This window comes from Nanorana parkeri, unplaced genomic scaffold (genome assembly GCF_000935625.1).
Source record: "Nanorana parkeri isolate BGI_ZX_2015 unplaced genomic scaffold, ASM93562v1 scaffold1776, whole genome shotgun sequence".
NCBI classification, from domain to species: Eukaryota; Metazoa; Chordata; class Amphibia; order Anura; family Dicroglossidae; genus Nanorana; species Nanorana parkeri.
Genome location: NW_017308044.1, coordinates 269,209 through 284,729, shown reverse-complemented (window position 1 = coordinate 284,729; position 15,521 = coordinate 269,209). Strand labels below are relative to the sequence as shown.

The 15,521-nt window shown below is 45.8% G+C and overlaps 1 protein-coding gene across 1 annotated transcript in view; it reads left to right on the top strand.

Annotated features, from left to right (window-relative positions):
- The window catches only part of LOC108799650 (receptor-type tyrosine-protein phosphatase-like N), a gene marked incomplete at its 5' end in the record, with an annotated part of 20,145 nt that extends 5,451 nt beyond the window's left edge, over window positions 1-14,694 (top strand). The window contains 8 exons of the mRNA XM_018571545.1: window positions 2,476-2,549; window positions 3,709-3,786; window positions 5,149-5,268; window positions 5,383-5,549; window positions 7,737-7,790; window positions 10,494-10,558; window positions 13,453-13,526; window positions 14,297-14,694. Coding sequence (XP_018427047.1) covers window positions 2,476-2,549; window positions 3,709-3,786; window positions 5,149-5,268; window positions 5,383-5,549; window positions 7,737-7,790; window positions 10,494-10,558; window positions 13,453-13,526; window positions 14,297-14,368 — 704 coding nt within the window. The remainder of the gene's footprint in view (window positions 1-2,475; window positions 2,550-3,708; window positions 3,787-5,148; window positions 5,269-5,382; window positions 5,550-7,736; window positions 7,791-10,493; window positions 10,559-13,452; window positions 13,527-14,296) is intronic.
- Between the last annotated feature and the right edge of the window lie 827 nt (window positions 14,695-15,521).

Below are 15,521 nucleotides of genomic sequence, written 5' to 3'. Positions count from 1 at the left end.
TCCGGTTCCCCCCCCCCCCCCCCCTGCCATGTACCTCTCTCCTCGCTGGCCGCCTCTCTCCGGAGATCTTCAGGATGGAGTGCGGGAAGCAACATGTAAACATGTAAACACTGAGATGGGAGAGCTCGCAACCTTCCCCTCGCAACCTTTGAGTTCCAGCACAGTGCTGTGCTAGAGCTCCTGTATTGGAAGTGACAGGTTCCATAAAGAGAACCTGTCACCTCCAAATGCTATCACACAGGGGCTTGTTAGCTCCTGTGTGATAGCAATAAAGTTAAGTGAGGGGAAAAAAAGAAAAACAATTGAAAAAACAATTAAATAAATAAAAATAAATAATAATTAAGCGCATTGAGGACTCCTGGCATTGGCCTCGGGGCAGCAGAGAGAGTAAATCCGGCCCTGTCTCTGTTGGGCATTGATTTCCTTTGGCTTTATTCTACCTCTTTTTTGGCTTTAGGATGCATTTTCTTATTGAGCGGGCATTTATCTTGCCACAATTTGCTTAGGCTGGGGTGTTTTAGGCTGTTTTTTTTAGCTGTACGATTGCCAGTGACTAGGAACTGAACCTGGCTATTACAGAGGTAGATGTTCAGGCTCTTGTAGGCCTCATAGCAATGCTAACTGGACATGGTTCTTCCTGTGTCATAAAACAGGTTCTCTTGGAGTGATTATTTTATGGCCAGGATTGTAGGAAGACATTGGAATTATTTGATGGTTGGTTTTGCGCTCCGTGTTACTCTCTGGGGGTGCCATCTTACTTGACAAATTCTTCAAATCAAATGTACGCTAACCATTGTAATCTCTGTTACCTACTAATGTAGCACTGCACTGTCATAATGATAAGAAGAGTGTTCATGCAAATGTCCCACTTATTATTCCATCTTAAAGAAAAAAAAAAGCTTGTCCTGGCAGTAGGGCTACCAACGGAGTGCAAAGGTTACCTGTTCGTTTTGTTTAGGGGACTCAAAAAAAGCAGATTACTTACCTGATCCTTGGGTCTGTCAGCTTCCTCTGGGCTACTAGACCGGTCCCTGCAGCCTCTTCTCCCCCTGGGCTCCGGCAGTCTAAGGACCGCTGACGTCATCACATCTTATGCAGGTCCATTGACTTGCATTATTCATGAGGACACGGAGGGAAATTCAATAACTGGAGTAGAGGGGGAGAGAGGGGAGCGCTGACCGCAGCAGGTCCGAGGATCAGTTTTGTTTGAGCCCCCTAGACAAAACGAGCTAAGTTTTTGAGTTCTTCTATAAAGATACTGTCCATTCGGGGTATAGTGACAGTATCTGTGCACGGGGACCCCCCCCCAATCCTTTTCCCCAGTGCTCTTCAGACTCTCCTTTTATTGCTACAGCCGGCAAAAAAAACAAAACATTGCTCCAGTTATGAGGGAGCATGTGTCCTCCCCCCGTGTGGCAGTGCCTGGGTCAAGCTGCCAATCAATAGGTCTGAGCACTGCCAAATGACCAAGGTAGTAATGTCACCACCAGGGGCGTTACTAGAAATCACAGGGCCCCATAGCAAAATCTTTTATGGGGCCCTGTGATTTCTAAATAAGTCCACCTGATAACCCAAACAGCCCACCTGAGGGTGACCCTGCAGAGCCCACTATAGACTCTATGGTGAGCTCTGCAGGGTCTCAGGTGGGCGGTCAAGCCCTCTTACCTGTCTGGCTGATCCTCTGTCCGCCTCCTTCTCCTCCACGACCGCTTGCGGGCCCCGCCTCCTCCGTCACTGGGCCCCACCTCCTCGATTGCCGGGCCCGCCTCCCCATCGCTAAGACCTGCCTCCTCCATCGCTGAGGATGACGGGCCCAGCTACCTCTCCCGAAGCTGCTGGTTGTCATCGACTCAGCAGCTTGAGGAGGAACGCGCCGCTGCACATGTGAATGGCTGCGTGTTTCTCCTCACAGCTGCCAGTGACAGCCAGCAGACTGAAATGCCATAGCGACCCAGGCGGCCCGCACGGCATCAGGGGGATGTCCTGGCCGCCTGGGTCGCTATGGTGGTTGTTACGCCACTGGTCACCACTCCCCATTGCTTCTGACACTAGCTGACACTGGGGATTTCTGTGCCGGCAATAATGGGAGAGATCTGGCAAGAAGTGCGTAGGGGGGATCCTTAACACAGATATTGTCACTTGTCCTGAATGGGCAAGGTGACAGTGCCTCTTTAAAGGCACTTTACACTGAACAAATTTCAACCAATTGCTGCTGAATCTGGTAAAATTCAAGACGGTGTGGCCATGACGGCACCAACGGAGAAGGGAGATTGTCAACCTCAATCAGCTGCAGTCACTGCATGGGTATTCAATCAGCCATCTGCCTGAATACAATAGCCAGCAAGGGAGAGTCCGCCATCCACACTGTTTAGTCGCAGGTGTTGGAAGATATACTCTATGTAACTTCCCGCCAACTTGCAAAAGAAATCATTCTTGTGCTTATAACCATTTTATTTACTTGTGTCTTCTCCGTAGATGACCACGGTCGTATCAAACTAAGGAGTGACAACAACACGTCCAGGAGTGATTATATCAATGCCAGCCCTATTGTAAGTAATATTCTAGCACTTCCTTTCCTACAGGACAGAGAATCACATCAATGGCTCTCTGCCGCTAATGGCAGAAAAAATCAGATCGCACTGGCCTGGAACAGAGGCATTGATGTGCCACGCGTTCTGGTGCGAGCGATCACACTGCGGGCGGGGGGGGTTGCGTGGCTGCAGTGCCTTTGACTTAAATGCACCGCCACTCCCCCTCCCGATTCAGAATGTTTGTTCCCATTTTTATTTGGTTTTGTCACTTTTTCAGGTTTGCATAATATGTCTGCTCCATTAGGGGTATACAGATAGGAGAGCTGAAGTGGTTAAATACACTTTATTGAGAAACGTTGTTTCTAACTGTAACTTGTTATTTTATTGGACCCTCTTATCGCAATGCTGTTTGAAAACAGTGGGCTCTCTGCGGTGATGATTGGTGGCCAGCAGGTGCGTAACTAGAAATCACAGGGCCCCATAGCAAAATGTTGTATGGGTCCCTGTGATTTCTAGTTACGCCCACTTGATAACGCAAACAGCCCACCTGAGAGTGACCCTACCGAGCCCACCATAGAGTCTCTATTGTGCCTCGGCAGGGTCTCAGGTGGGCAGTCAAGCCCTCTTACCTGTCAGCCCCGATCCGCTGTCCACCTTCTCCTCCTCCACGGTCGCTGGCGGGCCCCGCCTCCTCTGTCACTGGGCCACGCCTCCTCCATCACTGGGCCCCACCTTCTCCATCGCCACCTCCTCCGAAGCTGCTGGTTGTCCCCGACTCCGACACCGGCTGCACACATCTCTGACGGGTTGTCAGTGATGTGAATAGTGGCGCGTTCCTTCTCAAAGCCGCCAGTGACAGCCAGCAGCCTGAGATGCCATAGCAACCCAGGTGGCCCGCACGGCATCAGGGGGGTGTCCTGGCCGGGCCCTCCTGTGCCCTGGGCCCCATAGTGGCCGCCTGTGTCGCTATGGCGATTGTTTCGCCACTGGTGGCCAGAGAACATATGACTTAGGCTTCCTAGGCAGGGATCCCATTTTTAATTCATGGCTATCAAAGGGAACTTTTTTATTATTAAAACTAATGATGTGATTTGTGTAAATTCTATTGGTAGGGCAAGACAATAGTGAAGGTGATTTCAAACATTTCTAGTCATATGAATTCTGTTTTCTGCCCCAGATTGAACACGACCCTCGAATGCCGGCTTATATCGCCACGCAGGGTCCGCTGTCACACACCATCGCAGACTTCTGGCAGGTGAGTCTATAGGTGAAGTGAATACAGAGGGCTGCAATGTATGGGATGCATATAACCTGCTAACTGATCAGTATATGTTACCGTGATTCTGTGACATTTATTGTTTATTGACTTACAATACCTCTAATGGGCATGTGGGATCTACTTCTCAGCAGTGATGAGCGAAACTGAAACATGTCACTGACCTAAAATTTAGTCCTAGTATAGGACAGTCTTTCTCAACCAGGGTGCCATGGCACCCTGGGGTGACTTCTGGATTCCTCAGGGGTGCCTCAAAATTTTTGCACAGCATCATGTTTTTCTATGGTAAAGGTGGGCCGACCACCAGCACTATGGAAATGAATGATGCTTATCCAAGGATGATGCTTATCCAAGGTGGTACCCAATAGGATGGAAGTTCACCTCTATCCAGGTCTACTCCACCACCCACCCTCTGCCATGCTTCCATCGCTCTGGCTCCTTATGTGATGGTCGGACTCTGATATGAAGGGAAGGGGGGGGACGCCTGATGTGAAAGGTGAGTTACTGATGTGAAGGGTGCTCCTGATGTGATGCGAGGCTTGTAATGTTAAGGGGGGGGCTTTGATGTGAAAGGAGGGACTCTGATGTAAAGGGGGGCTTCTGATGTAAATGTGTTCTCCTAGAATGAGAGAAGGGGACGCTAGTGTCAAAAGAGAGTGCCCCTGATGTCAAGGGGCTCATAATGTGAATGGGGGTAGCTGATGTAAAGGGGGGCTCAGATTGGAAAGGGGATTCTGATGTGAAAGGAGGGGGCTCTGATGTAAAGGGGGCTTTTGATGTCAAGGTGGTCTCCTAGAATGAGAGAAGGGGACGCTAATGTCAAAAGAGAGTGCCCCTGATGTCAAGGGGCTCATAATGTGAATGGGGTAGCTGATGTAAAGGGGGGCTCTAAAGTGAAAGGAGAGAGCTCCTAATATGAAGGAGGGAACTCCACATTCCTTTTTTTGAGTGGGGTCCTCACTTAAAATCCATATCTGGCCCCTATCTCACATAAGGGTCTGGTATGGATTTTAGAGGGGTCCCATGTAATTTTTTACATTTTATATTGGGGGTGCCTCGAACTTTTGCCTACTTTTAAAGGATGCCAGGACTGAAAAAAGATTGACAAATGCCGGTATAGGACATTTCTCCATTTTGGCAAAAGCATGGGGGTCCTTGGGGATGGCATCATTAAGGTGGTTTTTATAAGAGCTTTAAATGTTAAAAAAAAGGAATGTGACCCCTTTACCAATGCTGACTTGGTGGTCATATGACTCGATAAGCAAAGTCATATCAGTGAAATCATTTTGTTTTAATAAAGCCATAATATGGTGAGGAATGACGCTCTCTCTGTACTCGCAGATGGTCTGGGAAAACGGCTGCACGGTCATAGTGATGTTATCGCCATTGGTGGAGGACGGAGTAAAACAGTGCGATCGCTATTGGCCTGACGAAGGCTCCTCCCTCTACCACATCTATGAGGTTAGTAATATCCTGAAGGTGTATCTGTATCTCTGCTGCTCCCTGGTGGCAGAAGGGTAAATAACAGTTCAGGAGTTTGGAGAACCTTCACAGAGCCGGAGCTCTTCTTCGCAGGTGAACCTTGTATCGGAACATATCTGGTGTGAAGACTTCCTGGTCCGCAGTTTTTATCTGAAGAACGTTCAGACCCAGGAGACGAGGACCCTGACGCAGTTCCACTTCCTGAGCTGGCCAGCAGAGGGCACTCCCAGCAGCACTCGCCCCCTGCTTGACTTCCGCAGGTGAGCTTCTCCATTAAAATACATATTCACCGTCATGGGGCTGTGATGCTGGCTTATGGCTCATGTCCGAACTGCTCCCATCAACTATCTCAGCCACATGCCATACAATTTAATTGTACAATAGATTTACCAATGCTGTGCTGCCAATCCATTCAATTTCTATCCAATCAGGAAGGCCTTTGCACTATTTAGTGGTTGGTAGACCTAAAGCTCACCATGCATGTCACAAGCTGACCAAACAATCTTTATACAATCAACTTTAAAGGATAAGTGGACTTTAAAACAAAGTGAAAAATGCCAATAAGTGAGACCTTATGATACGTTTAAACAGAATGGCACTTATGCTTCTGAATAGAGCTAATGCTGATGTCCCATTGTAATAGTAACTTACATATATGTCTGTTCAGGTCCAACATGACTGTCTTGTGCGTTTATAAAATGATGTTCTTCGCTGATATTCTTCATATGCTATGTCTTTGCTTGTTTCTTTTATTTTCCCAGCCAAGCCGGATTAGGATTTGCTCAGGTGTTGCCCTGAACACAATCTGGTTGTAGGCTGTGAGGCTCCTAAAATCAGTGTCTCAACCTCTAACCTCTCCGTCCTCCTTCGTCCTCTCTCAGCCCACGGCCGCCCCTGTCATTTTTGTGATTTGCAGCTTGTAATTTTGGTCTCAGTTGCATAGTCACAAAAGTGATCATGAGCAGGTGGGACACACCTCCTTCTCCGGAATCGCCGTCTGCTCCAGCGCCTGCAGACGGGCAGCCCTAGCAAGTCTGAGACAATAAGGGGGTGATTTTTAAACGCATGGCGAACAGCTGTGCAAGAGATATATGCAGCACATTACGGCCACTAGATGGAGCCGAGGAGCATAGGAAACTGTTAGGACAGACAGTGCTCAAATCTAGAATACAACTGATAATGAGATCTGTACACTGTAATCAGTCCCTGCATCTGTACACTGGTTGTGCCCATTATGAGGGGTTACCACCATCTGTACGTTTAGTTTCTGGGTCTGCACACCTATTGTGATTGTGACCCATTAGATTTTAATACTTGAGTTATGTTTTAAAAGAAGGCTTTCAAAGTAGAAACACAATGCATTGTCAGCAATACAATCAATATACTGCTGACAATACAGGTCCGTAATGCATTGCTGACTATACATTGTTATTTGAAGGTGCAAGTTCCAGGGCCAGCATTATCCTTTCTTAGCTACTCCATGAGTCAGGGAGCTGGAACAATTATGGATGAGTTAGGTGTCCTGATATTGAATTGGTGCACATGTGTTCCACATCACCAACTCTCTATTGGATAAAGAAGGATCAGTATGACAGCCCTGGAATATGAAGCGTCAAAGTCAGTGATGGTTCAATTGGACCTTTATTTAGTTTTTCTTCTTTATGTTGGTTGTGTGTTTAGATGGAGCGCTGAGATCTTGAGGAATGCTGAATTAAGTTTTACTTTCTTAGAGGGACATTATATCAGCATACAGCATTATACGGCATTGTAGAAGGAAACAGACAGCCAGATAGAACTTCCTGTATGTCATAGACAAGCATACCTAGGCATAGAGACCAACACTGCCCCACAGAGCCACCTACAGCCCAAAAGACAATATTACATCTCTGAATGTCAGTAATACGAATCAGTGTATGCTGTTGCATTTCCAACACTTTACACATGATTGCCATGCTTGCTGCCCATTCAGAATAAACAGGATATCCAAAAACATTTTTAAAAAAATACAACAGATGGTGGCTGGAATTGATAAAAGTAGAACATTTGATATACTGTACAGTGGTATAAAAAAACTTGTGTATTCTGCACCCGTATGTTTTTACAGCAGACAGCGTGGATTTGGAAAACATTTGCTGTGTACTTTATGTGTCAGGTGGCTGAAAGGACTTCATACAACGGAATATGTTTTATTCTAACAGGAAAGAAATGACAGCTGCGTGTGTCTGGTCTAAAGTGAAGAATCTAAGAACCACCAAATATTGGATATATTGTTCTCTTTGACTCAATATCTTTTTGTGCGTGCCTAAGCTTACAGTTTGGCTGTTTGTGTATACAAATATGGATGAGTGACAGGTCCACTTTAACAGGGATTAATGATCTTTTTGTATCCATTTAGGGAATCTGAAGAAACATTGTCATCTGTTGTCTCCTTTTTTTTTTTTTTACAGGAAGGTGAATAAGTCTTTCCGCGGACGCTCCTGCCCTATTATTGTGCATTGCAGGTACTGTGACCTCTCGCTGTCATTCGTTAATAAATCACCATAGCGGCCAATCAGGTTTTTTTTCAGTTGGCAGCTTTGTAGCACAGATTAGCCAATTAAAGCTGAAACCTGATTGGTTGAAATTTTGAACACCGACATTTTTCTTTCCTCAGTGGTTATGTTGCTCTGTCTCAGTAGCGGGCCATGATGTCTAAGGCAGCTTTTCTCGACCATGGTGCCGTGGCATCCTAGGGTGTCTTCTGGCTTCCTCAGGGGTGCTTCGAAATGTTGGCCAGCACCATGGAAATGTATGATGCCAAGCCAGGAATGGTGGGATCTATTCATAAAACTTTTCATATGTCCAGTCCTACTTTGTCTCTTGTCCTCTACCATGCTGACACAGCTGTAGCTCCTTATATTAAAGAGGGGGGCTCTGATTTGAAGTGGAGCTTCTGATGTGAAAATGGGGCTCCTGATGTGAAGGGGGGATTCTAATGTGAAGGAGGGCTCCTGATGTGACGGGGGGCTTCTGATGTGATGGGGGCTTCTGATGTGAAAAGGGGGCTCCTGAAGTAAAGGAGGACTTCTGATGTGAAGGAGGGCTCCTGATATGATGGGGGGCTCCTGATGTGAAAAAGGGGCTCCTGGTGTAAAGGAGGGCTTCTGATGTGAAAAGGGGGCTCCTGATGTGAAGGAGGGCTTTTGATGCAAAAGTTGATGTGTTGAAGTAAAAGGAAGGGGGCTTGCGGAGACGGCATGCAAAAACACACAAAAAGATGAGGTTCTCCCATCACAGTCTGAATATCCATACCAGACCCCTATCTGGGATAAGGGGCTGCTATGGATATTGGAGGAGCAATACGTTGTTATTTTACATTTATTTTATTATGTTTCTCTATCATCCATTGAGGGACAAAGCTTTGAAGAACTCTAAGATGTAGGGTTATGCTGCTGCCTCTAGGAGAACATTTCTCCTAGAGGCAGCAGCATAACCCTACGTCCCAGAATTCTTCAGAGCTGTGTCCTTCAATGGACTCCGAGAAAATAATTTTACAGTGAGAACAAAATCCTATTTTCTTTATCGTCCATTGAGGGACACAGTTCTGAAGAATTCTGGGACGTAGGGTTATGCTGCTGCCTCTAGGAGAAATGTTCTCCTAGAGGCAGCAGCATCACCCTACATCTTAGAATTCTTCAAAGCTTTGTCCCTCAATAGACTCTGAGAAAAGGTATTTAACGGTGAGAACAAAATCCTATTTTGCATACTTTTATAGGGTGCCGTGACTGAAAAAAGGTTGAGAAACGCTGGTCTAAGGGAACCATTTTTAGCACCGCTTATAGCCACTGGGTGGTGCACAGACTTAGCAAAGTGACTTTTAATGTGCATGTCAGTAACGGGAGAGGACACAGCCTAACACTGGTGTGTGCATATTACATGTACACTGAATATAAATAAAATGCAACCAAAACATTTGCATGTTTTCATTGTTGACCCCTATTTTATAAATGCTAGGTGCCTGGCTGCCTCTGGCCTCAATGCATTGACACAGAACAAGCATGCAGGAACTGCTGCACTTTATCATTAAACTGGTGTAGGGAAAATAGTGAAGCCACTGGATCAGCATGGGCACCGAAGAGGTAGCATTTTCACCAATGGCACTCCTTGTATTTTACTGTTTCCCTTAAATGTATTTTTAAATCACTGCTTTAAATCTTTCCGCAGAACAGAGTTTGTGTGATTGTAAGCCAGTCACACTCTATCGCAGAGGTAGGTAACCTCGCCACTCCAGCTTTGGCGAATACCATCATGCCTTTGCCTCTAGGAGTCCCGTCTGCGGCTTTCAGAGTCTTGCAATCCCTCACCAGTGCTGAGGTTGCCTCCCCTTGCTCTGTTGTATTGTACAGCACTGGCAGTCTAACATGTTTCAGGTACCAGAGGCCCTAGAGGGGAAGGTATTTAGGCAGCTTATGGAAGAAGGAAGCACAGAGTGATGATGCCGATTTATTGTCCAGCAAGCAAGCAGGTGATACAGAAAGCTGCAAAGCTGTAATAGAAGAGAGAGCTGTCCCCTCCTTGGCTGTGAAGAGGTGAGTGAATGATAAGTCTGGCTGAACGGATTTAGGAACTCCAAGATTTATCTGTTTTTAAAATGTATATTGGTCCAGCTTGGTTACATCTGATTCTTAATATCTCACAATTGGTGGGGTGGCTGAAATTCATTGTAGTAGCCTGTGCTACATACACTCAGTGCTGATCTCTTCCGGGTGCTGCTCGATCGACTTGCCGTCAGTATATAGAACACAGGGAGTCGCTGGTTCAGATTTTTTTTTTATTGAATACAGTACAATTCTCTGATTGAACAAGGTGGAGAGGTGGGGTAAATTATGTCACAATCTCCAGCGCTGACTGTATGTAGCACAGCCTACTACAGCGAATTTCTGCATCCCCAGCGGCCTTCAGGATGTGACGTATGAAGAATTAGATTTGAGCAAGCTGGAGCAATGTAAGTTTTAAAAAAGATCATTCCTGGAGTTCAGCTTTAAGGAGATAGATAGATAGATAGATAGATAGATAGATAGATAGATAGATAGATAGATAGATAGATAGATAGATGGATAGATATTCCGGTATTCCTCTTAAATTATATATATTGCTGTCTATAAAGTGCTGTGTCTACTTTGTTTGTCACGTTTCCTTGTAATTGAACATATATTTGTTTCCAGTGATGGAGCTGGGAGAACGGGAACCTACATCCTTGTTGACATGGTCCTCAATCGCATGGCTAAAGGTGAGGAAAAGATCACATGACAATATGTGAGCATGAACGATAGACACTTATTAAAGGGCCAGAACACACAAAAAATTATAGAAAATAGCTTTTTCTGAATGTTTATGAATCAATATGGAAACATTTTAGGAATTTATAAGAACTGAAAATATTTTGTCTGTAATGTTCTGTGACCTCATAGGATGCTGGCAGATGACCCCTGTAAGCCTCTCTTGGCCTAAAATGGCTGATAACATAGATAAATGGGCTGCACAGCAGTGTATGATATGGGCGGGGCATCAACATACACTATATGGCCAGAAATTTGTGGACACCTGACCATCACACCTACTATATGGCCAAAATAATGTGGACTCCCCTTTCAAGAATTAAAAGAGAACTATTCGGGTAACCTTTTTATCCCATAGTTCTCCTCAGGGTCATGGGAGGGCATATACTAACATCCTCCCGTGACCCAAAGCTCAGTATATAGCAAGCTATTGCCCGCTATATACTTGGAGCGCTGCAGCCGGGACAGATACTGTCTGGATCCACCCAGCTGGTTGATTGACAGCAGGCTCTGCCTATCTAGAGGCAGAGCCAGCTGTACCCTCCCCCGTCCATGCTTCCAGCATGACTGTACACCTGTGCGCAAAGCCAGCTCTATAGGACAAGACATGGGTTGGTGAGTTTGATGTGAAGGAACTCAAGTCACCTGCACAGAGCCCTGACCTTAACCCTACTGAACACTTTTGGATAAATTGGATAGCAAGCCAGGTTTTCTCAGCTACTTAAGAGTTCAAGTGTTTCCAGCGAAGGGTACTGCTAATGCTACCGCATACAAAGACAGTTTAGACCAGTGGTTCTCAACCTGTGTAACCTCAGGACCCACATTTGTCCTTGGTCATTAAGTCACGACCCAAGTCGTACTGCAATGGAATGCGCAGCATTGCATTACTGGACGTTCGGGTGCAACCGATCGGACTGTGGGTTGGGAGGTGCGTTTGGGGCGTCATTCGAATGAATGGCAACGCAACACATCTTCCACACCAGAACACGCAGTAGGTGCGATTGCGTGGTATAGTGCGTTAATTGCATGGGACTGTACGATTAACGCACTGTACTAGTGTGAATGGGCCCTCAAACACTGAAAGACACACACAACCACAGACATAATCTCACACACATACACACTCCCAAAACATTTATAATTTAATTCTTTTAAGATCCCCTCAGTCTCCCTACCTTAACTGGAGAGGATCCTCAGCCCGGGGTCCAGTGTGGGCTGCTGTGTTGTGACGGAGCTCCATCCATATGTGCAATTCTTGTACAGCTCCCTTGCACGCCCTGTAGAGGTCCCGGGAGCCAGAATGTGATGTCAGTCCAGGCACCTCTACAGGGCACATGTGGGAGCTGTAAGCAATGCACATATGGATGGAGCTCCCTTATGGCCATACTTCCAGCCCACCCCACCTCAAGCTTACACACAGGGCTGGGCAACATATTTTGAATGGCTGCTCGGCGCGAGAACTGATAACTGATGGTGCTGTACTGGGGGGAGGCTGAGGAGTCTCTCACCTAGAATAGTGGAAGGCATGTGGCGACCCACTGAACATGGCGTCGCGACCCACTTTTGGGTCACAACCCACCAGTTTAGAACCAAGGGTTTAGACAATTGTGCACTTGCAACATTATGGTAACAGTTTGGGGAAGGTCTTTTTCTGTTCCAGTATGACTGTGCCCTTGTGCAGAAAGCCAGCTCCATAAAGACATGGTTTTGTGTGGAGGAACTCAAGTGTCCTGCACAGAGCCCTGACCTCAACCCTACTGAACATCTTTGGGATGAATTGGAACGCCATTTGCAAGCCAGGTCTTCTCATCCAACATCAGTATCAGACCTCACAAATGCTCTTTTGGCTGAATGGGCAGAAATTCTCACAGACAAACTCCAGAATGATGTGGAAAGCCTTCCCAGAAGAGTGGAGGATGTTTTCGCTGTAAGGGAAAGGGTGTAATTCTTTATTAATGCCCATGGCTTTAGAAAAGGATGTCCAACAAGCTCATATAGGTGTGATGGTCAAGGGTCCAAAAACTTTTAGCTTTGTAGCGTAAGCTTCTTCTGCAGGGAAGGTGGACATAATCGAAACCTTTTTCGATAGTCGGGTGTCCACAAACTGAGTGTTTGAGTAGCATTGTATTATTATTATTTCTGTACATAATGTGCATTATATCTGCACATGGGGACATCTATATTTTTTTATTATATACGCACTCTATGTTTCCAGCTTAGTAATTCCGCACATTGTATGTACAGTAGCTTGTTGGCCCTGCTCCTGTCTGTTTACCAGACAAGGTCGGTTTGAATGAAAAGAATAGACTCTGTTGAAAGGGAAAAACATGTTCCTGGTAGTCAGGGTTTAGGTCAGATGAGAGACCTTAAGAACACCAGAGTTTAATGTACTTTTTTACTCAATATAATAATGTGATTTGGAAATGTACCTTACTTTATTGATTCATGTGAAAGGTGAATTTCCATAGTAAGTGGAGTTAAAGGCAAATATAGGTAAGAGTTGTCCCTAGAATTAGCGTCCTTTGTTATTTCTGGTGAGTCACACACAAGCAGAGAGCTGGGGGTTGGGATTATTACCCATTAAGTAATTAGAGGGGCGTAATGGGGACTACGCTTGTGACATGTAGGAGAAATGAACATAAAAAATGTCAATACTTTGGTCAAAGCTGTGATAATATTCATTCCATGCTTGTTAGGAAACTATTATTGAAGGCAGTAGGTTTCTGTTGAGCCTGAAGCTCAGCTTTAAGCACATACCCCCTTACCCACATCCTACAAGGTAGTGCAGGGACCCTTCCAACAAGCTGCATATATGTAACATGTTTCTGTATGATCCTGTGTGCAGGTGTGAAGGAAATCGATATTGCGGCCTCACTGGAGCACGTCCGGGACCAGCGACCTGGGATGGTGCGGACGAAGGTACACAACAATCCTACTTATTTCATGCCCATAATCTATGAAGGGAGTAGACTTCCAAGCCTGGCCAGGATTTGCATAATACAGTATTGCAGGGTTTGGGGCTTCCATGTCACTGCAGAGCTGAATGTTATACGGTCTGGGGCCTGGTGTGCCACCTTTAACAACATTACAGGCATACCTAACGATAAGTTATTGTCGATGGTCAGATGCTATGTCCATTGCAGAGCTAGGGAGAGGCGCATTCATGGCTTTGTTTACCATTTTAATGGGACATCCACCCAAAGCTGATATTGTGGTTCTGGTTAGATGGTGATGTACTGTATCATTCACTGGCCTAATACATCTCTTAAAACTCAAGGGGTGAGATTTTATGATTATAGTGTCTGAACCTTCCAGCCCATTTGATTACAGACGCTACCATAGGCAGGTAGGTGGGCCTGGTGAAGAGGCCTTTGTGCTGGAGATCCTGAGATATAACTCATTGGAAGTTGGATGTTGGATGTTGATCAAATAAATGGACACAGTCTGTCTATGATCATGTGAAAGAATCATGCAGACGCTGTGGTCCCAACCAGGTCAACTATCTGTCCTCCCAGGCCATTTTCTGCTGCTAGCCATAGACACCACATATAAACTGGTCAGATTCAGTGATAATCATCTGAAATGTACTTGTATCCAACAAATCAGCCTCATCCCATTGCTGAACCTTTAACGTTACCTTGCGTGATGGCCAGTTTTGACACATTTGGCTTTCTTTTCCATTTTTGCAGGATCAGTTTGAGTTTGCCCTGACAGCAGTGGCGGAAGAAGTTAATGCAATCCTGAAGGCTCTGCCACAGTGAGATTGACCCAGCTGCCCTACTCGGTGTTGTGACATTGCGCCTGCCTTATGAAGATGGCAGCTCCACCGTCCTCAAATATCCATTGATGTGCTCTCTACTCTTCATGCCAGAGATCCATGGCTGCCCTTCTATGCCCCTAATGCCTATCTGCCTTTCCAAGCATCTACCCCTGTACCGCCCTAACTTTTCTTATCCCCAAATTTGCTACCTCGTCCCCCATGCTTCGCCCCTAAGCTGCTAGTACCTCGTTGTCATCAAATCATGTGTATTCATTGTTCTCCAATAGCAGACAGGCTTCTAGTCTCCCATTGTCCCCAGGGCAAAGTCCCAGAATAACAGTTTCAGTATAATTCATGGAACTACATCAAATATATTATATGGCACAACAGACTATATTTTTATAAATTCATGATTGTATTGCTGTCTTAACAGCACCTAGGGTTGAATTAGGCTGGCCTAAAGTGTTTCTAGCGGAACAACAATGTTAAATTACAGACAAACTTAACATGTCTGCAGTTACCCATGTAGGTCTTCAGATCAATCTGTGTGCTTGTGGAGCCCTTTTAAATCTTGGTCCAGACTGTACATGAGTCCACCAGTTCTGTCCAAGTTGAGATTAAGCCCAACCTCCCGACACTAAGCTCAATCCTTTTAAATGCCTTTGCTGCCCACTAATGTTCTGGCATTTGACAGTTGAATGGCAGGGGCTTGGGCTTTAGCACCAGAACCGAGAAGGGGCTTAATCTTGACATCAGAAGTCATTGCCCTATGTAGGGCTGCAACAACTAATCGGCATAATCGATTATAATCGATTATTGAAAAAGTTGTCAACTTTTTCAATAATCGATTAATCGGCTTCCGATCAGTTGGCCCTGTTCACAGCTCCACCTCCCCACCTCACGCCCGCCGCTGCCAGACCCGCCCGCCTGAATCCACGCTCCACACGCCACACCTCCTCCCCGCCTCACACTCACCGCCCACCCACGATCGGCACAGGGATGGAGTACAACCTCAATACAAACTAGTAGTCCATCACTGGAGCTATTTTTGAAACTTTATTTTATTGTTTATCCGATTAACCGATTAATCGAACCTTATAATCGGCTAACTAATCGATTTGGAAAATAATCGTTAGCTGCAGCTCTAGCCCTAT